Genomic DNA, 26,695 nt, shown 5'->3' with positions numbered 1-26,695 from the left:
TGGCCATTATTTAGTCATATGGAAAATATTCCACCAAGGAAATAATGTCCTTCACTGAGTGATAATCTGCAGGCAGAAAAAGCAGAATCAAATCAGTGTCAAGTCCACGTTCACTCCAAAGACGTGTGAGCATCCTACTTGTGCTCAGTAAAAGTCATTTTTCCAACAGGCTTTGAGCCTGCTGAAAAGCAGGAAGTACAAAGAAGGGAAAAAAGGGATTTTTACATCATGCACTGAAACGCACCAGAAGGTGCTCACAGCCTGCCCTGAGACAGGAGCAAATGCAGGGATCACAGCTGGGTTTGTACCACAGCAGGAGCATTTCTGTTTGATCCTGCCCAGCAGACAGAGCTCTTGGTGGCTGCAGGTTTTGCATTCTGCAGCTCTGTGTTGCTTCCTGGGGTCTCCCATCTTTCTTCCCCTCAAATCTTGTTTACAGACCTCACAGTGTTTCAGCACATCTCAAAATTCTTCCTCAGCTTCTCATTGCAAAGCCCTGCAGAGCAAGACCAGACAGACACTGGGTCCCAGAGGTACCTGGACCACTGCAATATTTAACAGGTTGTGTTTTAAGCTGTGAGCACTGGATCAGGGAGAATGAATTTCACTCCAGCTGCAGACAGAAAATCTACACTAAAGACAAATCTGTACAAAAAGTTTTTTGTGTGAGTTACCAACATCTGACTACTGCACCTTCTTCCATTATGAAAGAAAGCTCTAGAACAAGAACATCATTTTATTAAGCAGCACATAATGCTCACTGTAGTACAGACAGCAGCACAGTTATCATGCTCTATTTCCCAGCATTAAAAATGAGCTATTCTCCAAGCAGGAGAAATCTTCATATCAAAGATTCAAACACCATAGGCTTCAATGCTGTCAAAAGAGATCATTTTAATTTTTGATATGCCTCTAAGTAGACCAAGATTTTGCAAGTCACAATGGAAAGGGAATCAGACTTTGATTCCTGAAGGAGGCAGAAGTCCTAGAGGAGTCCCAGTGAAGGGAGGTTGGGAAGACTCCAAACTCTTCCCAGCCATGAGCCACGGAGGAGAGAACACATTTCAGATGACTCAGGGCTCCTCTACCTGAACACTGAAACGCAGGAGTAAGAAAGGGGAGAAAAGGGGTTTCTGGGACTGAGCTTTGGGTTTGATCTCTGAAGATGCGAACTCTCCTTGGTAGGACAAGGACCTCACACCAACCAAACATTCTCTTCCACCCTCCAGTAGTCACCCATTCTAAATGCCATTTCTGTCACTGATTTACAAGAAGAGGTTTTGTGTTTTCAGGCTGAGCTCCCCACCCTTCCCCCTTTAACTGCAGCCTTGCTCAGCCCTGCTGCAGCAGCTGTCCAGAAACCTGCTCCCAGCTGGCTGAGCTGGTCTCAGTGCCCCAAGCCCTGTCCCTGTGCTGTCCCCAGCCCAGGCCATCCATGGCCACTGCCAGCACTGTGAGCAGGAACCAGACACCTCCTGAACACCCTCCCTCTCCTTCCTGCCATTGGGATTATCCCTCAGAGCAGCTTCTGCCACCGGGGTCTGAAGATGGGAATTTGGCCACAGAAGATGCAAGAGCAGCTGCCCTAAGAGGGGTTTTACTTCTCCAGAGTGAGAGGAGAGCGTGGGGAGCTAAGCCCCTCTCCCCCACCCTCCCCAAAAAAGGAGAAGCAGAACATATGCACACAGCCCACTGAATTCTGCTGAGGTGGCCCCAAGCCAGCACACAAAGGAGGCTGGAACAGCTCTGAGAGCTCATCTCAGTTAATACCATGGGAAACAATGCCACAGACACCTGCAGTTTTAGGGCCAGGAGCAAAGTATAAAGCAAAAAAAGCTGGAAATGGCATTGTGTACATCTCAGGACCCATAACAGAGCCTTCCCCAGCACTTCCCAGGGATAACTGAGCTCCTGGGGGGTGTTTCAGTGCTCAGCTGACCCCTCAGGACACAAAGGCTGACCCTGACCCTTGTCCCCTGCTGCCAGGCAGCCCCAGCACCTTGTGGCCAGGTGGGGAGGTCCCCAGGGATGTCCCAGTCAGCCCTGGGCTGGGAACAGGCTGGTTTTCCCTAGAGCTGCTGGATGCAGCCTGTCTGCTCATGACCAGTTCATTTGTGTGCTTGGGGAGTCACACAGACACTGCTCCCCCAGCAAAGGCAGCTCAGCAGACTGGCCACGCTCCACAAAATCCAGGGAACTTAAATTCAAGCACCTTGACACAAAGCTACAGAGCAGATTTTACCCACTTTGGGAGAAAGCAGCATTTTTCCCTAAGGAGCTGATGAGTACTTGTGGGTTGATTTTTCTTTTTTCTTTTTTTAAAGCAGGTTGATGATGAAAAAAATCTCAGAACAGTATGACTATCATGAGAATGATTTCTAAAGCAGGAAGCATGACAGCCCCACACCCACAGCAGCAGAAGCAGCTGCCACACACAAGTTGCCAGGGCTGCTCCTGCACCACTTACAGCCATAGGAACTCTGACACTGCCTTCAGAGCAGAGACCTGCACACTGCAGAACTAACTCAAAGCCCAGCTAGGACAGGAAAAACAGATGGGAGCTATTTCCCAAGTCAGAAGGTATTTCACATCCTCACCCCAAAGCAGGAGCTGGGCATGATAAAGCCCAGCCTGAGCAGAAGCTCCAGAATCCCCATCACTCACATTCAGGATTTGCAGCACTCATCAATAAGAAATATCTATAATTAAAACAATCTCTGGCCTCATGTAAAGTTCCCTGCAAAATTACCTCACTGCCTCCCAGACTCTAAATGCTGGAAGAGAAATTTCTGCTTGATGCCAAGGGGAAAAAAAAAGAAAAAAAAAAAGAAAAAAAAAAAACAGAGCAGGTTGTTTCATTTTTATCTGGAACATTTCCACCTGTCCACCTTTTTTCTGCTGCCACATCAGGGGCCCTCACCCCTTGTCCCCCTCCCAGCACTGTCAGATGTGCTGCTCATTTTCACAGTGCCCCAAACCAGTTTTTCACAGCAGGGTGCAGGAGTACAAAACCACAAACACACTCAGTTACTGACCCCTGCCCCTGCATTTTCAGACTGACAAGTCCAGTTGCAGAAAACCTGTTCCAGGGGAATAAGATCAACTGTAAAAAAGACAAGCACTCACAATCTTGGACTAACACAACCACATCCCAGGATTTTCAGAAGGAACCACAGAACACCCTTGACAAATAACACACAGGGACATTTGCACCCAACTCAGTTGCTGTGAGGTACCACAGTAATCATGCCAAAAGTTCACTCTGATTTCAGAGCCAAAGCAGGTACATCCAGTCACCTCCTGCTTTCCTCCCAGTCTCTCTGGAGTGTATCAATTAGCACCAGGCTCAGATTAGCTCCTGTTTATAAACCAATGAAAGGTGAATCTCTTCCCCTAAAAACATTCCACAGCACAGCTAGCAATGTGCACTAAATGCTTGTAAGCCAGAGTCATCTTCCAGCAAATAACTGAGGAGCTGTCAGTTCAAACCATCAAACCTAAACTACTCAACCATGTTTGGAACCTCTAAGCTTCTGTTGAAAGCCAAAGATGCAGCAAACAAGCTTAGAGGTCTGGAATCAGAGATGTCAGACAGCAAGAGAGCTCACAGGCTGCTTTTCTCTGCACCAGAAACAGGCAGCTCAAGGAGCATCACAGTGTGAGGCAAGATTTCCTGCAGGAATATTTTAGTTACCTGGAGCCTGATTTTTATAATCCTCCCTGGTACTTCCAGCAACCTCAACAGATCATGGAGGCACTGCAGCATCCAGCAGACATGCTTTTGAACACAAGGAGCAAACCAGAAGAGTGATCTAGTCTGGAACTTGAGGAGTTCTGCTCTGGAGCTAGCAGGATGCAGAAAGGGCTGGTTGAAGTGCCAAAATGCACCTCAGCAGGGTCACACACCTGCTGGGAGATGCAGCTTCCCTCCCTCAGGAAGCTCTTGGGAGGCACAGAGGGCCAGAGGCTGCTCCAGAGCCATCTGCAGAGAGGGGGCTTGTCCCAGCAGCTCTGCCCCCCCTGCCCCAGGGACCCCCAGCTCATGCAAACACTGTGGGAACAGACAGCCACATGCACACGCCACTTTAAGAAAAGAGTTAAGCCTTTTCTTAAAGGCCTCTTTATTTTTCAATTCCTTCAAAACATAAATTAATTTAAACAAATCAGATGCAAACCACCTGCATTTTAAATTCGCATATATTTTACTGTATCAATCACAGCAACCTCATACAGTAAGATACACAAAAATAGAGCATGGTATCACTTCAACCCAACACAGTTTGTACTACAGGATTCCATGACTATTTACAGAGGACTTCTCTTCTCCAGGGCAGGGACAGCCCCTGCCCTGCTCACCACAGAAATCACGTGGCATCTCAGTTTTCTAATTCACTGTAGTGTGAGGAGCCAAATGGAAATTGGTGAACTGCAAGATTCACTGTGGAGCAGCCAAACAGGCATGACACTGCAGAAGGTGAACAAAACCCAGAGAACCACCAAAATGAAAACCACCCTTAGACTGCATTTTAATAGTAAAATTGTTTTTAAATTCTTCACTATATACAGAATTTATCTACATTTGTGTCATATTTATATATATATATATTTATAAAAAACATACAAGATTGAAAACCTTAAAATCATTCACTTAAACAATATTCACCCCAACCTTCAGGGTCAGCAAGGCAGTCCTTGCCCTTGACATGATGCTCAGCTGCAGTCAGAATTTCCCTGATTGTTAAAAACACACTGTTCACTTTGTTTCTTAGTGCAAACTGGACAGGAACTTATTGTTCTCAGCCCTCTGCAAGACCCAGGTTTCATCTTATTTCCATAATGCTTCTGACACCCAGTTATGGCTAAAATTATTTTAGCTATTTTACAACACTAACCTATGTAATTTTCCCCTTTCCCTACCTGTAGCCCCTCCCCACCCCAAAAATGTAAGACAAATGATCATTCATGCATGTTCCTGTCACACAGGGAGTGATGGACACTGCAGCTGAGCAGCCTAGACTCTTAACAGTGATTAGAAACCCCAAAGTGAATCATTTCAGTGCAAAGTGGACTACAGAGTTTACACCTCAGCTAGAGTTCTTTACAGATATTTTAAACACATTTAAATCTGCACATCAGATTAGATTGCCTGATACTTTGTGCTAACTAGCTAGAGTTGGAATAAGGGAGTCAGGATTCTTAGGGGTTTTCTTTTAATAAAAAACTAAAGTCTATTCATAACCAGGTGGTGTTTGGGGGTCAGACTGTACAGAGCCCAGCACAAGGGAGTCCTGGATCTCAGGGTTCCCAAGTGCTACAGCAAGAGACAAAGGTTATTTATTATCTGATTCACATCCATGGCTGATGGGTTCACTTGAGCAGGAGTCACAAACCAGCTCTGATTTTAACCAGGCCAGTGCTTCACTTGCTGGATTACACTACAGACAGACTGGCAGTGAGTTTGGAAGCAAGCAGAACATTGATACTCACAATTTCCATAAGCACAAAGAAAAAGCGTGCACTGAGAGCAAAATCCTGCAATTCTTAGACAAGACTCCACTCAGATGAGCAGCAGCCTTAGCAGAGGGGAAAAAAATGTCAGATTAAAACCCAAGAATTGATCAGAGCCAAGAACAACATTCTGCCACAGTGGCTATAATAAGCTATGAAATGCAGTACAAGGAAAAACAAAAACTCACCTGAACAAATAACCCAGAGAGACTTCATAGTTATAATGATTCTACCACTTTGAAGAACTCAACATATTAAATATTTATTAAAAAATAAACTGTTTCCAAATCACCTATTTACAGTACAAAGAACAGTACTTAAACCATGTGCAACAGAAAGAAAATGGACACTCATCTGAGAGGACAACACTCCAGGCATCACCTGAGTGACACAGATACAGGATCACCTCTTCAAAATACCTTACAGTGAAACCCAGAAGGATGATATTGGCAACACTGGAAAATAAAGCACATCTTGTCCAGATTCAGGTTATATAATCGAGATAAACGACCAGGAGAGAAGGGGAGAAGGAGGAAACAAAGACAAAAGGAAGAGAGGCTGTGGTGTTTGCATTTTGGAGATCAAGAAATGCAGACACACATCAAAAAATAGTCCTTGTTGGCAAAACAAGCCATTCACATATTTCCTGCACATTTTGAAGTCATGCTTTATCAAAAACTGGCAGTGGTTTCGTCACTCGTAGAAAATGAGAATCTTAATTCTCTGACTTCATTTTTGAGCACTGCCTGGTTTTATTTGGGCAAGATATGACATAATAGGAAGGTATGATGTCACTTTTAAAAAATACAACAGCTGCCAAGTTTTAAGGAAAAATGTGCTCTTCTCCCCATTTAAGTTGAAAAGCAATGCTCATTCAGGAGCTACCTAAATTATAGCAGCATGAAATCTAATGGATCTGCAGCATCTGCGAAGCCACAAGAAAAATCAAGAACTGGCACCTGATCACTGAACCATGGCTCCAAACACCTGGATTTTGGCAAAGAGGTCAGCGTGGAGTCAGAAGATGAGTTAGGATAGCCCTTTCCTCTGCCCCTTCCCTCCCCTCCCCGGGAGGTGGCACAGCCTATCTGTACACCACGTGGGACAGCTGGGATGATTTGTAGTTGAGCTGGTTGTTGGGCAGGAACCTGTGCAGGTCGCTCTTCCTGCAGCAGGGGTCGTAGTAGTAGGCGCTGAGGCAGGAGTCACAGGACACCTTGGAGCAGAAGGTGCAGGTGTGGGCGGCGCCCGCGCGGTTGCAGAAGCCGCAGCGCGAGGTGCCCGAGGCCTTGGCCTTGGAGCTGAACTGAGCAGCTCTCTCCTGGCTCTGAGTCTGCCCTGGGTACTGGCCCTTGTCCCTCAGGGCTGCCGCGGGGGACGCGCCGTCGGCCGGCAGCGCTTTGACGGCGTAGGAGCCGTGCTTGGCCGGCGGGTACTCCTGCCTGGAGCCCAGCAGGCTGTCGCACTTGGGGCACACAGCACTGCCACAGGGGATGCCACAGCTCTGGCACTTGGAGGAAGCTGTCTCTTTGGCTAGGTGGGGGCGTTTGTGGTAAACGGGGTTGGCGTCGCTTTTTAACAGCCACACGTCGGGTTTAATGGCGTCCTGCCTCTTGAAGTTCAACACGCTCCTAGAATCAGGCTCGGTATATAAATCCAAGTCCTCTTGAGCAGAGAAATAGGAGGCGTAAGGGAGGTTTGCTCTCAGCATGCCATTGTGATGAGAGGAGGCGGGCAGGTACTCGTCCGAGCAGGCGTGGGGGGAGCCGGCCACGGCCAGCAGAGAGGGCGACGGGCGGATGATCTCATCCTTGATGTCATCCTCGGCATCCACCAGGACCGGCTCCTTCCTGAGGCTCAGCGAGCTCAGCAGGGGCGGCTTCTTGCTCTCCCAGTAGCTGTCATAGGCGTCCACGGACTTGGAGGGCTTGCTGACCTTGGGTTTGAAGCAGTCCTTGGAGGCGCGCTCGCTGGCGGATTTCTGCAGCACCATGCGCGCCATGGAGCCGCTGAGGCCGTCCCTGCAGTCCAGGCGCCGCCGCAGCGCCTCGGCGCAGCCCCGCACGTCCTCGCCGCTGCTGCGCCGCTCCTTCACCACCTCCACCTCCGAGCAGCCCTTGTCCTTCACCTGCACGTGGATCTCCAGCAGCTGCTCGCACTCCACTTTGGCCAGGAAGAGCTCAAAGGAAATCATTTTCACCTGGATGGCGTCCACCTGCTCCTTGAGCGTGAACGTCGTGCCCAGGTCCTGGACGTAGCCCATGTAGCTCAGGATCTGCCTCACGTCCTCTTCTGTCAGAGCAGACTTCACGTGATAAACAAAGGGTCCAGTGTAGGTCTGAGGGGGGATAGAAGGAGATAGGTTACAAATCCAGTGGTGGACTGATGTTCAGATAATTCTGTGGCAGAGAGCACGTAATTAAATACGGTAACGACGACTCTGAACACGGGCGACTGCCTTGGCAAGATGAGCTCCATTTCTGCATCCCTCCTGCTAGCAGATGGAAATCCCACATGAGGGAAATTCAAAGTAGGAGAGTTTTCATTCAATTTAAAATCCTGATTAGCATAATGTCCTCCCTGGTGATTTAAATCGCTCTGCTCTGCGCTAGCATTAAATTTAATGCATACCGGACGTGTTTGAATTTACAGAAAATCTACCATGAAAGGCAAAAACAGGATTTTGGGAACTACCCCACCCAGGGACAAGATGGAGTTAACTCAGATCTACTGCAGGAGTGCCAAACTCCTCCTCAATTCAGCTTTAAATATACTTGAGGTGCACACTTCCTTGTGTACTGTTACTACACAGTTTCAAATGTCAGTTTTATTTAATATTAATTCCAAAACTTCCACTAATGGAGCCCCAAAAGCAGAGACATGAGTTTCTGCAAGATGAAATACCCTCAGCATCTGGCACACCTGTGCCTAGCCCAGCTCAGCCTGTTGTGAGTGCAGGCAGGAGCAGTCTGCCATCACAAGAAGATAAAACACAAAACTGAACAGCAGAGAGCTCCCAATGGCACCTCAGCAACTTCAGCACCCAAGCCCAGCAGTGAGCTCCCACTTCTCCCTGGGGAACCTGCCTTAGGCAGATATATTTGAAAGCACCTAAAAACCAAAACATCAGCAACTGAGCACTGACAAGCAGATCAGAGATATTCTGAAAACAATTCTTTTGCACAAGTTCCTCCACCATTATCACACAACTTGTGGGAACCTCAGCAAAGCTTGAACACACGTGTTGAATACTTGTGTCCAGTAACAGCTGTGGCAAGACAAATCAAACCCTGAGCCAGCTTAAATCCAGCCTGACCACTCACCATATAGTGAAAGCCTCTCCAAATAGAAATAAAAGAGTGCAGCAGGGGAGGCTGAAAAACAACCTGAAATAAGCTCTTCAAGTTTATAACATTCTAATTGCAGACAGTGCTTGTACTTCTGCTCTGGGGATATTCTCACCAGCGCAAACTTCACTTACTTTACACAGAAACTTTCCTATGGCTTCTGTTTACCAACTGTATATAGAAAAATATATACTGCTATAAAAGGTAAAAAGAAAAGCCTTTAAAAGAAATGCATGAGATGCGTTCACAGAAAGAAATCAATCCGTTTTCATTAGAAATCTTACCTTAATATTTTTGAACTCCTTTTTCCAGGGGTACAGAAAGAGATTAATTCCAACCGTCTCAAGCATGTTGAACGCATTGTGGAGACAATGCAAACTGGAGGACTTGACAGACCTCAGTGAGTTTTCAGCCATCTGGTAGAATTTAATCAGCCGGAATCGATAGAAGGGATCCATTTTGGGCAGGCAGAGCAAGGCAGCTGCTGCCACCCGCAAGCACTCATCGCTGATGGGGCGCTGCTGGCCCGGGCTGCTCAGCCTGCACTCGTGGAACTGCACGTACTTCCTGAACAAATCCTCCTTGTACTTTGTATCCATTGAAATCGCACTTTCCCTGGCGCCGGGGCAGCTACCTCCTCTCTCTCATGGCTGGTGCTTCTGCCTCAGCAATCCTCAGCAGTGCAACTGTCCTGCAATAGAAACTGAACACACGGGCGAGTCACTGCAGGTGCACACGCAGCCCAGAGCTGCAGCTCCCTCGCAGCCCCCAGACTCTGAAAAGGCACACAGGTGCCACTCTCCTGCTTTCCAATGCCATTCCCCACCTGTTTTCCAGGCCCCTGCCCATTTTACTCATTCTGTGAGAGCATCTGCTTTTCCCCCTGGCCTCTTGTGGCACAGGGCTGTCCCTGGGCTGAGCAGGTTTATTGACTTTGCCTTTGGACTTCTAACATTTTCCAGGCTTCTGACAGCTGCTGACATTCCTCCTGCTGGTACCCCAGTACAGCCACCTCCAGAGGATCCACTGCAGACTGCTGCAAACCACAGCCAATTCCAGCTGAAAGCTGCAAACACCACCGTGATCCTTTCTGCAAAAAAACTACACCTGCCACCCCCAGCTGCTTTATGGGAATGGAGTAAAACCACTGCTGTGTTTCCATCATGCATGCTTTTGCTTGCAGGGATAGCTGTTTTTATGGATATACTAATCTGCATTTTCAGTGCATTGAGCTGAAATAGCTGGTAGCAAGACTCTCCCAAATGCTGCTTTCACCAGGACCAAGGTAATTAACAGGCCAAGAGATTCCATCTGCAATGCCTGAGCAACTTGTGATCAAAAAGCAAACCACAGGCTTTGTTTATTACATAAAAAGACAAACCAGCTCTTGACCTGAGGGGAGTAGAGCTGGCAGAAAGCAGTGCACTGTTTCAGATGCAGACAGTCTCAAATAGCACTTCAGAAAAGACTTTTCACCCAGTATTGTCTGCAGCTTCTAGAACACTGATCAACGCTCCTGCTAAAGGAAAATCTCTGTTAAGAGCAAGATGAACTGAATAAAAGGAGCCAAAACACAAAATACCAACAACCGAGAGGCCAGGGAAACAAACAACAAACCCAAGAGCCTGGCAGTTCATATTCCTTGAGGAAAGGCTGTGCTCAGAGCCAGCCCCGTGTGGGGAAAGTTAAATAGCAGCTCTGCTTCTGCTCCAGGCACACGCTCCTGTCAAGAGACAGGCTGTGAATCACAGGAAATGTGGAGTGCTAAATTAACATCTGAGCAGAAGGGCCAGGAGCAGCCCCTTCCCTCCCCACGTTCCTCTGCAAGTTGTGCAGGATGGAGTCTGTGGACAAAGACAGCAGAGTCTGTTCCTTGGCAAGCAGAGCTGCACACGAGGATTGCAGGGAGAGATCTCAGTCTGGCACGTCAGCACAACACCCCCAGGACACGGAGCGATCCAGAACCACAGCTCTGCCACCCCCAGCGCCAGCAGCCGCCAAACAAAGGCCTGGATAGCCCTGAGACACAGCAGGTCAGCAAGGGCCGGATGGCAGGAGAGCCCCGAGCCGGGGCTGCCGGGCCCAGAGCCCGTGCAGAGCAGAGCAGAGCAGAGCAAGCAGAGCCCTGCCAGCGCAGCTCCTGCAGCAGCGCATCCCCACAGCCCGCCCAGCGACAGCCATGGTTACGGGCTGGCAGAGCCGCCCCACGCGGCCACACACCGATAAATATAGGCAGAGCCACGGGAGCCGCAAGGAACCCACTCCTCACCACAAGCTTTCCCAGAGGTTCGAGAACAGACTGCGGGCAGAGCCCAGCGCCCGCCGCTGGGGCGGCAGAGCGTTCCACCCGTGCCCAGGGTCAAAACCCCAGCCCTCCGTGCCCTGAGCGCGCCGCACCGCCCGGCTGCACAAAAACCCGCAGAGCGGCGGGGAGACACGGGGAGACACGGCGAGACACGGGGAGACACGGCGAGACACGGCGAGACACGGCGAGACACGGCGAGACACGGGGAGACACGGCGAGACACGGCGAGACACGGGGAGACACGGCGAGACACGGCGAGACACGGGGAGACACGGGGAGACACGGGGAGACACGGGGAGACACGGGGAGACACGGGGAGACACGGGGAGACACGGGGAGACACGGGGAGACACGGGGAGACACGGCGAGACACGGCGAGACACGGCGAGACACGGCGAGACACGGGGAGACACGGGGAGACACGGGGAGACACGGCGAGACACGGCGAGACACGGCGAGACACGGCGAGACACGGGGAGACACGGGGAGACACGGGGAGACACGGGGAGACACGGGGAGCCCGCGGCCCCTGCGCCCGCGCCTTGCCCCGCAGCACGGCCCCGGGACACCGCCAGGGCCCCGGCGGCGGCACCGGCCTCGGGAGCTCCCGGCGCCCCGACCGCCCCCGCCGTGCCGCGGCACCCGCCCACCCGCCCGGGCCGAGCCCCGCTCCGCGGCCTGCCCCGTCCCTCACCGCTCCGCGCCGCCGCCGGGAGCCGCCGCCGCTGCCCCGGAGCTCTCGGCGCCCGGGAAGGTGCCGGCGGTGCCGCGGAGGCGCGGCCGGTGCCGCGGACGGAGCGCGCCCGCCTCACGGCTCGGGCAGGCCCGCGGCTGCGGCTGCGGCGGCCCGGAACTGAACGGCGGGGCGGGAGCACTTCCGCCGCGTGACGTCATGGGGCGGGGCCGCAGGGCCGCGCTGCGGGGGCTGGCGGGAAAGAAGCGGCGGTGGAGCGGCTGCGGGGCTGTGACAGCGGGGGCCGCTCGTGCCCGCAGCCGCGCCCGGAACGGCGCCGGCACCGCACCGCGCGGGGCTCCGGGCTGGGCCCCGCCCGCCGGCAGCGCCCGGGGATGGAGGGCCGGGCCGCCCGCAGGCGTGACCACGCCCAGAGCGCAGGCGCGGGGCGGGGCCGGCGGGGCCGCGCGTGCGCAGGGCCGCCCCCTGGCGGCGCGGCGGAAGATGGCGGCGGGCGGGCCCTCGCGGCCCCCGGAGCGGCGGCCGGACCCGCTGGCCCGCCTCACCTGCCCCGTGTGCCTCGAGGTGTTCGACAGCCCGGTGCGCGTCCCCTGCGGACACGTGTGAGCGCCCGCCGCCGGCCCGGGGCGGGGGGAGCGGGGCCTCGGGGGCGCCGCCGCTCGGGGCTGGGGCCGAGGGCTCCGCACGCTGCTCTGCCCGGGCAGCGACCTTGGGGGGGAAACACGAAGGGAAAGCGGGGGCAGAGGAAAGCCGTGCTGTTCGCTTTCGCTTCCGTCCCTCCTGAGGCGTGCGGGGCGGCGGGACGGGGATGGCTCGGCCGGTGGGACGGGAGCGCTCCCGGTGCGGGCGGCAGCGCTGGCACAGGCGCTGCAGCAGCTGTGCTGCCCGGGATCCTGGCAGTGCCCGAGCCCTGGCACAGGGGCTGCAGCAGCTGTGCTGCCCTGGATCCTGGCAGTGCCCGAGCCCAGGCACAGGGGCTGCAGCAGCTGTGCTGCCCTGGATCCTGGCAGTGCCCGAGCCCAGGCACAGGGGCTGGAGCAGCTGTGCTGCCCGGGATCCTGGCAGTGCCCGAGCCCTGGCACAGGGGCCGGAGCAGCTGTGCTGCCCTGGATCCTGGCAGTGCCCGAGCCCAGGCACAGGGGCCGGAGCAGCTGTGCTGCCCTGGATCCTGGCAGTGCCCGAGCCCAGGCACAGGGGCTGCAGCAGCTGTGCTGCCCTGGATCCTGGCAGTGCCCGAGCCCAGGCACAGGCGCTGCAGCAGCTGTGCTGCCCTGGATCCTGGCAGTGCCCGAGCCCAGGCACAGGGGCTGCAGCAGCTGTGCTGCCCGGGATCCTGGCAGTGCCCGAGCCCAGGCACAGGGGCCGGAGCAGCTGTGCTGCCCGGGATCCTGGCAGTGCCCGAGCCCAGGCACAGGGGCTGCAGCAGCTGTGCTGCCCTGGATCCTGGCAGTGCCCGAGCCCAGGCACAGGCGCTGCAGCAGCTGTGCTGCCCTGGATCCTGGCAGTGCCCGAGCCCAGGCACAGGGGCCGGAGCAGCTGTGCTGCCCTGGATCCTGGCAGTGCCCGAGCCCAGGCACAGGGGCTGCAGCAGCTGTGCTGCCCTGGATCCTGGCAGTGCCCGAGCCCAGGCACAGGGGCTGCAGCAGCTGTGCTGCCCTGGATCCTGGCAGTGCCCGAGCCCAGGCTGCAGGGGCCGGAGCAGCTGTGCTGCCCTGGATCCTGGCAGTGCCCGAGCCCAGGCACAGGGGCCGGAGCAGCTGTGCTGCCCTGGATCCTGGCAGTGCCCGAGCCCAGGCACAGGGGCTGGAGCAGCTGTGCTGCCCTGGATCCTGGCAGTGCCCGAGCCCTGGCACAGGCGCTGCAGCAGCTGTGCTGCCCTGGATCCTGGCAGTGCCCGAGCCCAGGCACAGGCGCTGCAGCAGCTGTGCTGCCCTGGATCCTGGCAGTGCCCGAGCCCAGGCACAGGGGCTGGAGCAGCTGTGCTGCCCTGGATCCTGGCAGTGCCCGAGCCCAGGCACAGGGGCTGCAGCAGCTGTGCTGCCCTGGATCCTGGCAGTGCCCGAGCCCAGGCACAGGCGCTGCAGCAGCTGTGCTGCCCTGGATCCTGGCAGTGCCCGAGCCCAGGCACAGGGGCCGGAGCAGCTGTGCTGCCCTGGATCCTGGCAGTGCCCGAGCCCAGGCACAGGGGCTGCAGCAGCTGTGCTGCCCGGGATCCTGGCAGTGCCCGAGCCCAGGCACAGGGGCTGCAGCAGCTGTGCTGCCCTGGATCCTGGCAGTGCCCGAGCCCAGGCTGCAGGGGCCGGAGCAGCTGTGCTGCCCTGGATCCTGGCAGTGCCCGAGCCCAGGCTGCAGGGGCCGGAGCAGCTGTGCTGCCCGGGATCCTGGCAGTGCCCGAGCCCTGGCACAGGGGCTGCAGCAGCTGTGCTGCCCTGGATCCTGGCAGTGCCCGAGCCCTGGCACAGGGGCTGCAGCAGCTGTGCTGCCCGGGATCCTGGCAGTGCCCGAGCCCAGGCACAGGGGCCGGAGCAGCTGTGCTGCCCTGGATCCTGGCAGTGCCCGAGCCCTGGCACAGGGGCCGGAGCAGCTGTGCTGCCCGGGATCCTGGCAGTGCCCGAGCCCTGGCACAGGGGCTGCAGCAGCTGTGCTGCCCGGGATCCTGGCAGTGCCCGAGCCCAGGCTGCAGGGGCTGCAGCAGCTGTGCTGCCCGGGATCCTGGCAGTGCCCGAGCCCAGGCACAGGGGCTGCAGCAGCTGTGCTGCCCGGGATCCTGGCAGTGCCCGAGCCCAGGCACAGGGGCCGGAGCAGCTGTGCTGCCCGGGATCCTGGCAGTGCCCGAGCCCTGGCACAGGGGCCGGAGCAGCTGTGCTGCCCGGATCCTGGCAGTGCCCGAGCCCTGGCACAGGGGCTGCAGCAGCTGTGCTGCCCGGGATCCTGGCAGTGCCCGAGCCCAGGCTGCAGGGGCTGCAGCAGCTGTGCTGCCCGGGATCCTGGCAGTGCCCGAGCCCAGGCACAGGGGCTGCAGCAGCTGTGCTGCTCTGGATCCTGGCAGTGCCCGAGCCCAGGCTGCAGGGGCTGCAGCAGCTGTGCTGCTCTGGATCCTGGCAGTGCCCGAGCCCAGGCACAGGGGCTGGAGCAGCGGGACAGTGGCAGTGTCCCTGCCATGGCACTGGGTGGGCTTTAAGGGCCCTCACATCCCAAACCGTTCCATGATTCTGTGCAGAATGCGAGGCACAGAGCACTGTCCAACTGGAGCAGCTCTGGGCGCTGCAGCCTGGGATCCTGCAGCTCCTCCCTGCGTGCCCAGGTGCCAGCAGCTCCTTCCTGCCCCTTATCGGCCCTGGAGCCTCGGGCAGAGGCCGTGCGGGCAGGGGCAGTGCCGCTCCCCGGGGCTGTCTCACCTGTGCCCCTCCTGCTCCCGCAGTTTCTGCACGCCGTGCCTGCAGCAGTGCCTGAAGCCCAAGAAGCCGCTGTGCGGGGTGTGCCGCAGCACCCTGACCCCCGGCAGCAGAGCCCTGGACTTGGAAAAGCAGATTGAAACCACGGAAACCACCTGCAACGGCTGCAATAAAAAAGTACGAAAGTGTTTGGGAATTAACTACATGAGATGTGTCTGCCTAGGGCAAAATAAACTGCTTCCTCCTCAGCTTTCTGCAAAATCAGGTCAAAATGTTTGTTTTGATAGGTGCTAAAGCTGTTTGATATAGGCAGCACCCAGATATTGACATTCTTTCCAGTTTTTTGTTGTTACCTCTTCAGGAGATCAATTTCAAACGAAAGATTCTGATTGTAAAGCTGCAGTGAAACGCTGCAGCTGTGAGCAGGGCTGTAGGGTAACACACCGCAGGCAGCAGTTACACCTTAACTAACCTGTAACCTCGGGGTGTGCTGCCGGCCAGCTGAAGGGTTTGGACTCCCTGCTGTGACTCTGCTGAGGTTCCCTGTTTGCTGCCTTTGCTGGGAAGGCCGGCAGGAGCTGGCTGAGCTCCCCTGTGCTTTGCTGCCCGCAGATGTTCCTGTCCAAGATGCGCAGCCACGCCGCCTCCTGCTCCAAGTACCAGAGCTACATCATGGAGGGGGTGAAGGCTGTCACCAAGGAGCCCCTGCACAGCACCAGGTACTGCCTCTGCTCTGCAGCCCTTGTCTCTCACTAGAAACCATTTCGAAGTCAAAGCAGAGTTTATCTCTCTGCTCATTTTGACCTGGTGAAGAACTGAGCCCTGATCCTGCAGCTGGCAGTGCCCGGGTGAACTCTGCTGCTTCTGCTTGGTGGGACACCTCTAAGATCAGGGTGTTCTGTAATAGCTGTTTTTGAAGGTATTTTAAAGGTTTTTAAGGTGTTTTAAAATGCCTTTGTCTCCTGATTGTCCTCACCCACAATGGAGGGAAGTGGGAATTGGTGACGCTGCAGTCTTGGGTGTGGCTAGTGGGTGGTGCCCCGGCATGTGAGAAAAAGGTGATAAATGGCACTTAGAACACTAAAGGTGATAAATGGCACTTAGAACGTTTTAGGGACAACTGTAATTCAGTCTAAATATGGACCATACCGAGTTCCCTACAATACTGTTAGTAGTTTACAACTGATTATTATAATTAGCTCACCTTAATTGCATATGTAAATGATTGCTTTGCATAATCTGTATTTGTCAGTAACCTCCTTTTCTCCCCCAACCAGGAGCTTCCCCAATCGTTTCACCTTCCCTTGCCCCTACTGCAGTGAGAAGAACTTAGATCAAGAAGGGCTGGTTGAACACTGCAAAGCTTTGCACAGCATGGATGCAAAACAAGTGGTAATAAAAAGTCTTGGTGCAGGAACTGCAATGAAATCTGCTCTTAAAGCCCTTGAAACAACGAGTTAGAGATTTTTAATTAAGTAGGTGTAATTACTGCTGCTCAGGCCTCTAAGCCTGGTGTGGTTCTGCTGTCACCTTTCACTGGCTCTCTGCTCTCTACACCCACTGCAGCTGGGCCACATCCTCTTTCCATTCTTGAAAAATGGCACACATTCAAAGTTAGTTAGGCACGGCAAAATACTGAAATGTAATTTTTAAAAAATGTCAGACATTTAATTTTCTCCTTTCTCCCCCCACTTTGTTTTCATCAAGAAGATGCTATAAACTGTTGGGGGAAATGCTTGGAAAAAGCAGTGTATCATTCTAGTAATCTATCTGTGATACTTCCTCTCATGTAAGAGGAATTGAAAACATGGAACTGAATTGGAAACTTAAGAGTTTTCTGGGAAGTTTTTTGGAATTCCAAATTATTCGGGGGGGAAAAAAAGTTCCTTTTTTCTCTTGGAGAGAAGTGACCTTTGCAGAGAATGCCAAGGAAAGTTCCCTGCCACTGAGAAATAATGGCTGAAATCTTCTAAAGCAAGAGGCTTTAATGAGTTCTGATTTTCAGGACGTGGGAGAAGAGCAAGCCATTCCATTTCAGAGATCTAAGACATGAATTGAAATGATTCAGGGTTATCTGAGGCTTTTGCACTAGATGTCCCAGCAGATCATTGGCCACCACTCTGCATGCAGAGCAGTGACAGCACAGACCTTGAACTCCACTGCCCAGGCTGTCCCTGCCCTCCCTGCAGTGGGGCACTGAGCCACTGGGGCCTCACTGGCTTTTTCCCTGCAGGTTTGCCCAATTTGTGCCTCAATGCCTTGGGGGGACCCCAATTACAGGAGTGCCAACTTCATGGAGCACCTGCAGCGGCGGCACCGCTTCTCCTACGACACCTTTGTGGTGGGTCTGCTCCCCTGGAGCTCCCTGGGCTGTGCTGCAGGCCACAGGGCAGCAGCTCTGCCTGCTCTCCTGGCACTCCAGCCTGGCTGCTGTGCTCACAGCTTTTGTGTCTTGCAGGATTATGATGCAGATGAGGATGACATGATGGCACAGGTTCTGATGCGCTCTCTGCGGGATAAATGAGTAGCTGGGCAGCCAGAGGATGTACTGCCAAGCCAGGCTTCCACCAGGGGGAAGTGCATCCTTGCACTTCTCCCTGCACATCCCAAGATTAACTCAGGCATCCAGAAGTACAGAAGACTTTAATCCTAGCTCAGTTTTAAATCCTGGTTTGATATTTCTGTGCCATGCCTTCTTTTGGTATCATGGTCTCTGACATTCAGCCCTGTCAGCCCCATTTTCTACTTGCTTAGACTCAGTTTCATTGTAGATCAACACATGGGAACCAAGGCTTTTTCCTTTACCCATGCCTATTGGTTTCTTAGGAAGTTAGGTCAAATAAGACTGTCTAAAATCAAAAGCATTCCAAATGGAATGGCCTGAACTAGTTAATAAATATCCTCCAATCTCATTTACATATCTCAAGTGATTGTATGTGAGGTGTACTGGTAGCTCTGTTCCCCTTTAGTGACACTTCAGGTGCTAACTGTAACTGTCAGACCAGCTTTCATTGAAGTGACCTCTGATACCTGTGACTCCATAATTCCCAGTGTTTCAATCCTTACAGGCAGCCTCCCAACTGTATGGAAAACATACCTTCAGTATGAGTGTTCAAACTGCAGACTTTCCTAGGAAATCTTTGCACTGTGTAAAAACTAGTTCAAAAGACTTCAGTTCTATGCATGATGATTACTTTCCTCCATACTCTTACTATAATTTCTAGCCTGGAAATGATCTTTAGTGTTGGTCTTAGTTTAAATGCATAATTTTTTAACTATCTTAGCAACTATTAATCAAAATTGCTGGCTTTATGATTAAATTGGTGGGTTTGAAACTGGTTTCCTAATAATTTTAAGCCTTATGCTGATAGGGGAATTCAGAAGGTTTTCTTCAATACCTCGGCTTTCTATTTAAACTAAAATTTTCATGTATGTTCTTGGGTTTTCCATCTCTCATGGCAAGCTGGTGGAAAAACCTAGAGTAATTCATAGCACTGGATAGCATTTCCTTTCTGCATCACAGATTTTATCAGGTATTTTGAATTCCTGTTCTTCATTTAAATGTTCTGAAGTAGCTGAAGCTGTTCTGGGATTGTTTGCCATCTGGCAGTGTGTAGTGTCAGGAGTAGCTTTCAAGGAAAACTAAAACACAGCCCTGGAAGCTGGACAGTTCCAGCCCCTTGTAGGTCTGTTCAAGCCTACATTTTTACCATGGAGATTCATTAATTTTAATTTGATGCTTTCATTAAGTTCACAGTCAGGCTGCTGAGATCCAAGGCACTGAGCAGAGCCTGCAAATCATGGAGTGTTGAGATGTCCAGTGCTAGTGTTGTAGTCGGAGCAGTGGGCCTGCAATCCCCAGAACTGAGGACTGATTAATTGATTTGAGCAGTAACCTCCTCCCATTGTGCTCTGCACACAGCAGCATAGCTTTACCCTGAAAATAATGAAACACACTCTAGCTGAAACCTCGTGGTTGAGCCTTGTGTGCAGCCACACTCAGCTCACCTTGGGGTTTGTGTTTCTTCCCCGTGGTTGGGGCTGTTGGAGTCCCATCCCTGAGCAGCTGTGGGGACTGGGAGCCCAGTGCTGTGGGGTGGCAGGTGTGGAACCTCCTGGTTCTGGGGGGAAGGTGCTGTGTTTGGGGTGGTATTTTAATGCCTGACCTGCAGGTGCACTGTTGGGGGCTGGATGGGGATCTCTGGGGTCTGGCTACAGAGCAGTTTGCTGGTGCCCATTGCCAGGAATCCAGATTCCTGCTTCTGTTCTAAGTGCACTTCCATGCGATTCTAACAAAACGTTTAAGGAGCAGTTAGAAGCTTCCAAGCAATTACTTTGTCACGTTTTTGACTTTTGAAGACAAGTTACAAATAAAGGCCATTTAATTTATAGAATCCTACCTTGGTGTCAGCTCTTGTCATTTCTTCCTCGTGGTCCGCGTGTTTCCTTTGAGCAGGCAGAGAATTTGGGCTGGCTGGGGGCTGAGACTCCCTGATTGATTTAAAGCCGCTCCAGTGAGAAGCGCCTGTGTGCTTCTGGGTGGTGAATAAACGCCTCGGAGCGAGCGGCACTCGGGGCTCCCAGCGCCGGGGGTGCCGGAGCTGCTCTCGCCTCGTCAGCGGCTGATCCTGCGGCCGCATTGAGGGGATAATGCAATCGGAGCTGTGAAATTCCCCGCGTCTGGCACAGGGAGTCAGCCTGGGCAGGGCACTGGGCGCGGAGACACCCCGGGAGGAGCCGCGCCCGCAGCTGAGCGCTTCCATCAAATGCGTTTGGCTCCAGACAACGGCTGCTCTTAATAGGTCTGATAAATCGTTGTCAGCATTCATTTCTTAATGCAGGCATCGCTTTATCTGGAATTGCGGCGGTAAATCCCCACCGTCTCCTCAGGCTGGGGGATGAGATCTTGCCACAGCCTAAGTGCGGTATTCCAGGTGTCACCTGACTGGAAAGAGAACAGCAAATTTTCTTCAAGGCCTTTGCCCAGCTGTACTGGACACCCACCTCAAAAACGATTGACCAACCAAGGCTGTGCTAAGTCATGGAAAAGCAAATGTGGAATGTGCTTGCAGTTCTAAAGCTTTTCTTTGGTTTAAAAATACTAAAAATTACAGTGCAGCATTTGCCTGTTTTGGGGTTGGAGTTTTGTTTATTTTTCTGACATACAGTTTTGTGGCACAGTTGCATTGGTCTGTGCTTCATCAAAACCCCCTCATTTTTATGGTCAAATTACGTTATTCTCTGTGTGGTACAAATGAGGACTGTTGAAACCACTATGAAAACTCGTTTTTCCTTCCTCACCCCATCCCCAAAGCTCCAGAAAATACTCAGCACTCAGTGAAAATAGGCGTCATTGCTGCTGGCTTAGATCTGTCTTCTAGCCCTTCTCACATTTATTCTGCCTTTACAGATGTTGGGGTTTATAAAATCTATTCCGTGGCGTTGGTGGGAGCGGCTGGAGCAGTGCAGTGAGTGAGGGGCTGTGCTGACGGCAGAGGGAGGTCTTGCACCGGGGAGAGCGGGGCTCTGCTGCCTCGCCGGGCTCGGGGGCTGCGGGGGCTCCTCCAGCCTTGCAGCGCGGCTGCACACCCCGTCCGGGGCCAGAGCTTCTCTTTCTCCCACCGCAGCCTCCCTTCAAGATGCTTCATGGAGACGTGGGGCCCGCGAAGTAAATGGAATTGTCAGCAGATTTGTTGCTCTGGAGGTGGTTGAAGTGTATTTGAGAGCTCCTTGTGCGTCTGGGACTGGAGCTGTGCCACGGGCTGGTGGCAGGTCTGCTCCGAGCACCTCGGGGCTCAGCTGATGCCCTCTCTGATGGTGAGGGTGGAACTCAGTGAGAAACTCACCGTCACTTCCAGCCCAAAAACCACTGCAGAGCTTCCCCTCCGCTGCGTCCTGCTGTCTGTCCTGTCTGTCGTGCCGCTCACAGGCACAGGTAGGTCAGGCCGCTTTCTCCCTTGATCTCGTTTTTTCCCCTAGCACAGGCAAGTTTTTTTCCACGTGCTGTGGTTGGAACAGATCTGATTATTACCAGCTCAGAAAGAACACAGGAGTCGCCCTTGCTTCTTGAAAGAAAACCACCCCGCAGTGCTGCTCGTGCGAGTGTCCCCACTGCAACCACATCCGCGGCAGGTGGAGGAGCGGGGGGGCACCTGCTGCTCCCCCGCCCCGGGAGCGGCACCTCTGCACCGCCCGGGGAACCGGAGCACACGACCTTTGTGATTCGTATCCCCCAAGGCCTTCGGGGGCACCTTTCCCCTGAAATGCAGGCTGATCCAGGGTTGGGTTTTGCAGATTAACACCTGCAGAAAGCCACGGGCAATTCCGCGGCAGAAGAGGGCTGATCCATGGCTGCAGGGGAAGAGTTTGCAAATGCGTCTGGTCTGGGCAGGATGCGCGTGCCTGGACGGGCTCTCCAAGCTGTTCCTGCCCTGAGGAAAGGCTGACAGTGAACTCAGCCCCGCGCCGCAGCCGTGCCAGTGGAAAGCTTTGCTCCCACTTCTGCATTTCGTGTCGTTGTGGCTAAACAGTAAGATGCGGTCACAGGGGCTGGCGCGGCGGTGTGTGGTGTGTGACGGCTGAGTCACGAGTGGCCCATCAGAGCACATGGCCCTGCTCCGAGTGGCGGGGCCGGAGGAGGGAGGCATTCCCAGCAGGACCCAGCTGCCTTGGCCCGGAGCGCAGCTCCTGGATCCAGCAGGTGCCTGGAGCTGTGCCTGGGGCCGAGCCTGGGCCCTTCCAGCGGGGAAAGCCCCGTGAGCCGGGGCCGGGAGGAGCTGGGAGCCCAGGCTGGCTGTGCAGCTGCCAGGCTGCGGGACTGCTGCATCCCTGCTCGCCGCTGCCCCGAGCCGGGCCTGGGCACCTTCCCTCGGGCACACGGCCCCAGGCCTCAGCGGGGCTGCGGAGCCCGCCCCGCCCGTGGAAAAGTCAGGGGAAGGCAGGAGAGGAGGGAACAGACGGGAGCTGGTTGGGGGGACGCCTGCTCTGCTCAAAATCAGAAATTAAAATGTGTCTGGGCAGGTGCTTCTGACCCGGTGCAGCGGGAGGGAGCCAGCGAGGGCTGTGCCGGATCCGTCCCGCTGCTCCTAAGTCAGTGCCTCTTCCCGGAGGATCACTAACGGGGGGCGAAGCGTGTCTCACCGCAGGGCTGTGTCCCACCCCGCACCGCAGCCCGCAGCCGTGGGGAAGGGGAAGGACAGGCAGGAGGGGCTGTGGGGATCACCGGCAGGCACAGCTCCTTCCTGCAGCCCGCACGGCCGCTCTGCCGCCTCGGGACCGGCTGTGGGCCAGCCCAGGGCTCCGCTGGCCCCGGAGCGCCGGCTGCTGGGGGCACGGCCGGGGAAACGCGGGAGAGGAGCCGGGAGCGGCTGATGCAGCATCAGCGCTTGGTGCTCGGGCAGCGTGTGGGAGCCGCCCCCGGCCCCATCCCCGCGGCGGGGCCGACACCTGCCCGTGCCCGCCCCGTCCCGCCCGGGCCATTGGCTGCGGCCCCGCGCCCGCCCCGCGCCGCGCCCCCCGCCCCGCTCATATCAGCGGCAGCGGCCGCGCCGCGGGGAGACACCGGGGCTGCAAGATGCCGCGCTCCTTCCTGGTGAAGAAGCACTTCTCGGCCAGCAAGAAACCCAACTACAGCGAGCTGGAGAGCCAGGCCGGTGCGTGGGCAGGACGGGCCGCACGTGGGGCGCTCTCCGTGCGGGGTGGGGCGGGGGCTCCCGTGGGATCTCCCCAAGGCGCCGCACAGGAGCGGGTGGGGGCTGACCGACTTTTCGCAGGGTTGAGGGTTTATTTTATTTGTTTCAATTTTGTGCGTCCCGCGGGCGCGGTTCCGTGTCCCGGGATGCTGAGCCGCTCCCTGGTACCCCGGGGATGTCGGTGGCTCCCTCGTGGGGTGCGTGGGGAGCTCCCCGTGCGGGCAGTGGGCGGGAGCGCGGGGTTCCCTTCGCCCCATCCCTGGCAGGGCGGGCAGAGGAGCGGGGTCCCTACTGAGTGGGCTCGGTCCCCTTTGCCCCGGGGCGGGCGGGCTGGGGTCCCTGTGCTCCCAGGGGTGCAGGGATGGCTGGGGTGGGGTCCCGCGGGGGTCGCCGGGCCCCGCTGACCACCGCCGCCGCCTCCCGCAGTGCTGGCCGGCCCGCTGCTGTACGAGACGTGTCCGCTGCCCGTCATCCCCCCGCCCGAGGTGCTCGGCCCCGGAGCCTACTACCCTCCGCTGGTGTGGGACGCGGGGCTGCTGTCCAGCCTGTTCCCGGGCGGCCCGGGCAGCGAGGCTGCGGCCGGCGCGGCCCCCGCCCTGGACCTGACGGCGCTCTCCAGCGAGGAGGATGAAGGCAAGAGCTCGGGGCCCCCCAGCCCGGCCTCGGCCCCCGCCGCCGCCGAGCGCTTCCGCTGTGCCCAGTGCGCCAAGGCGTACTCCACCTTCGCCGGGCTCTCCAAGCACAAGCAATTGCACTGCGACGCCCAGGCCAGGAAATCCTTCAGCTGCAAGTACTGTGAGAAGGAGTACGTGAGCCTGGGGGCTCTCAAGATGCACATCCGGAGCCACACGCTGCCCTGCGTCTGCAAGATGTGCGGGAAGGCTTTCTCCCGGCCCTGGCTGCTGCAGGGCCACATCCGGACGCACACTGGTAACGTTCCCTCTTGTCCCTCTGCCTCCCTCCCTTATCGCCTCCCGCTTCCCTGCTCCACCGCCCCAGCGAATCGGCGGCCCGGCTGTTATCTGGGAAGATAAGGGCTTCCCAGACCCCCTTGGCACATCTCTCTAAAATGTCCTTTAAATATCCTCCTGGCTGGAACGGAGCGCAGGGTCAAGGCCCAGCCTGTAAATCTGTGCTGCTGCGAGCGCAGGGCCTGCCCTCCAGCGTTCACCAAATTGTCCCAAAGTGGGGCTGTGAGACTGCTGGAGCCCCCCGCTGTGCCCAAAGCGCCCCTCCCTGCCCGCAGCCAGGGCAGAACCGCAGCTGCCCACCAGCGCTCGGTCCCCGGGGCGCGATGAGCCGGGCTCCGGGCGCTGCTCCCGGAGCGGGCTGAGCCCGGCCCGGCCCGGCTCGGCTCGGCTCGGCCTGGGGCAGGTGCTGCAGGCACCTGTTGGCGCGGGGCCGGTGCGCAGCTGCAGCCCACCCCTCTGCCCCGACAAAGCATCTCCCGAGCATCCTTTGTGGGGCTGCGGGACGGTGTAATTGTGACTTGGCACTGATTTCACACCCTCTTAACATACTAAAGATGATGGCTGAAGGAAGCCGGGTAGACTTAATTGTGCTTTCCAAATTGAGCATACACATTTGTTTCCTCCAAAAGAGTCTTTCTGGGAGGAATTCGCCCTGGCCAGGCTTTTCAATGCGAGCCGGGCAGGAGAAGGGGGAGCGCAGGGCTCGGCAGAGGAAATAGCTCCACTCACCCTGGGCTGGCGCCTCGCAGCCGCTGCCTGCTATGATATAATTAACACACAGCGCTCGGCTTTCCTGCCGCGCTGCGAGCTCCTCGCCCGGCTCCGCGCAGCAGACGCGCCTCGTGTCCTCGTTTGTCCGTGTGGCTGCCCTGTTACTTGCAGATGTTTCCAGCCTCGGTTCTCCGTGATTCATAGGAAAGGTTTTTCTGGGAGCAGACAATTCCCAAGCTGGCAGTTCTCCCCCAAGCGATGCTGTACATAGCCGGCTTTCCCCTGAACAATGACAGCCAGCACTTCTTTTCACTGTGCTCTGCACAAACTTTGCCTAATGAATGGATCCTTCTTTGATATTCCCCATGTGTTGATGCACTGGTTAATTGGGAGCGTTTCTCTTTGTCCCATAGGTGAAAAGCCCTTTTCCTGTACACACTGCAACCGGGCCTTTGCTGACCGCTCTAATCTCCGTGCCCACCTGCAGACCCATTCAGATGTAAAGAAGTACCAGTGCAAAACCTGCTCCCGGACTTTCTCCCGCATGTCGCTGCTCCACAAGCACGAGGAGACAGGCTGCTCTGGCTCTCGCTGAGGACTCCACTCCCTCTCACCACCAACACCTAGGACTAGTTTCTGTAGGAGTTAGTTTCCTCCGTGCCCACCGCAGTGTGCGCCGGGCTGGACGCTGCTCCTCCGGCCCCGGGACCCTCACACTCCTCACTTGGTGCCTCCCGTGCAATGCAAGAGCCTGATCAGAGCACGCTGGGTTGGAAAAGACCCCTCAGGATCATCGAGTCTGATTCCCGGCCCCGTGCAGGACATCCCGAGAGCCCCACCGTGTGCCCGAGAGCGTTGTCCGAACCCTCTTGAGCTCACAGGGCTTGGTGCTGTGACCACTTCTCCCACCCTGGGCTCGGGGCCGAGTGTGTGGGACTGGGGGGTCACGGTGCTGCCCCAGCCCTGGCAGGTGCCCCCCTTGCCAGAGGCACTCGGCACCTTGCAGGGCAGGACCTGCACCCTCGGTGTTGAACACTGCGACCGTGTAGCTTGGGGGGTTGGGGCTTTGGGGTTGGATTTGTTTATTTTATTGTTGTTTTTTTTTGTTTTTTTTTAACACCATAACCACTTGCTAAGTTTTAAGAACCAGTATTTTTTTAATGAAGGACAAGACACCCCCCCACCCCGTACCCGAGTGTATATAACCCGCCTGTAGAAGGTGTAACTATGCAATAATACAGTATCCCAGTAGTTGTGAAGCAGCTGCTTCTCCCCAGCACAATGACAATTTGCAATGCCTGCGAGATTAACAGTGTCCATGAAAGGCAGGGGTAGCCATTTCAAACCCCAGCCCTGTTTACAGAGCAGCTATGCACTCAAGCACCTGTTAATATGACTCTTAACAACTGCTTTTCAAGAGAACTGTGACTAATAGCAGGCACTTGTCAGCTGATACAATGGTGGCCTGTCCCAAGGCTGTCCATCGACAGGTGTGTGCCAAAAGCCCTATTTATGGGTATTGACAGGTGCCTCCTGAATGCATCTTTCTTTGGACATTGTTTTCATGGAATCATTACAAAGAGGATGTTTACATTTCAAAGGTACACTGGTATTTATATTTTTGTGCCACAATTTTGTACTGATGGAAACTTTTTATATAATGATATACAGTTTATTGATATTCAATAAAATCGTTAATTTATAATCGGGTTTTGTGGGTGCTTGGGGTGGGTGAGGGGGGAGTGCTGTGCTGATCCGGGTGCTGGGCTCAGCTCTCCCCCCCTGGCGCTCTTGGCCGCTGGCTGCAGGTGACTGGGAGGTGGCGTTTGCCGGGGGGAATGTGCTGAGCACTTGTTCGTTAGGGAGAGGAAAATTCACGCTCAGTTCCTGCCCGGGGGCTGGGGCAGCTGTGCTGGGGGTGCCTGGATCTCCCAGGGTCGGTGTGGGAGGCACAAGAGCTTGTCCTGTCCCTGTCCCAGCCCGCTCGGGTGGGCGCTGTGTCCCCCCGGGGCTGCTGCAGCACCTGTGGCTCTCCCTGGGAGCAGGTCCGTGTCGCAGGGCAGGGCACTGTCC

The 26,695-nt window shown here is 55.3% G+C and overlaps 3 protein-coding genes across 3 annotated transcripts; 2 read left to right on the top strand and 1 right to left on the bottom strand.

Annotated features, from left to right (window-relative positions):
• Positions 1–4,084: 4,084 nt before the first annotated feature.
• SPATA2 (spermatogenesis associated 2) lies at positions 4,085–12,035 on the bottom strand. Its single transcript, XM_079321747.1, has 3 exons — positions 11,855–12,035; positions 9,140–9,558; positions 4,085–7,846 (listed from the first exon to the last, which is right to left on the bottom strand). Exons 2-3 carry the CDS (start codon positions 9,452–9,454, stop codon positions 6,593–6,595), a joined length of 1,569 nt encoding a protein of 522 aa, XP_079177873.1. The 5' UTR covers positions 9,455–9,558; positions 11,855–12,035; the 3' UTR covers positions 4,085–6,592.
• A 2-nt stretch (positions 12,036–12,037) lies between these two features.
• RNF114 (ring finger protein 114) lies at positions 12,038–19,648 on the top strand. The gene is made up of 6 exons (XM_079321756.1): positions 12,038–12,456; positions 15,276–15,426; positions 15,862–15,968; positions 16,527–16,641; positions 17,483–17,590; positions 17,708–19,648. Exons 1-6 carry the CDS (start codon positions 12,053–12,055, stop codon positions 17,771–17,773), a joined length of 951 nt encoding a protein of 316 aa, XP_079177882.1. The 5' UTR covers positions 12,038–12,052; the 3' UTR covers positions 17,774–19,648.
• A 3,108-nt stretch (positions 19,649–22,756) lies between these two features.
• SNAI1 (snail family transcriptional repressor 1) lies at positions 22,757–26,327 on the top strand. Its single transcript, XM_079321758.1, has 3 exons — positions 22,757–22,901; positions 23,367–23,870; positions 25,036–26,327. The coding sequence occupies exons 1-3, from the start codon at positions 22,823–22,825 to the stop codon at positions 25,215–25,217; spliced, it is 765 nt and encodes a 254-aa protein (XP_079177884.1). The 5' UTR covers positions 22,757–22,822; the 3' UTR covers positions 25,218–26,327.
• The last annotated feature ends 368 nt before the right edge of the window (positions 26,328–26,695 follow it).

The sequence above is a fragment of the Erithacus rubecula genome, assembly GCF_903797595.1.
Source record: "Erithacus rubecula genome assembly, chromosome: 18".
NCBI lineage: Eukaryota > Metazoa > Chordata > Aves > Passeriformes > Muscicapidae > Erithacus > Erithacus rubecula.
This window is presented reverse-complemented; position numbering and strand designations above follow the sequence as displayed.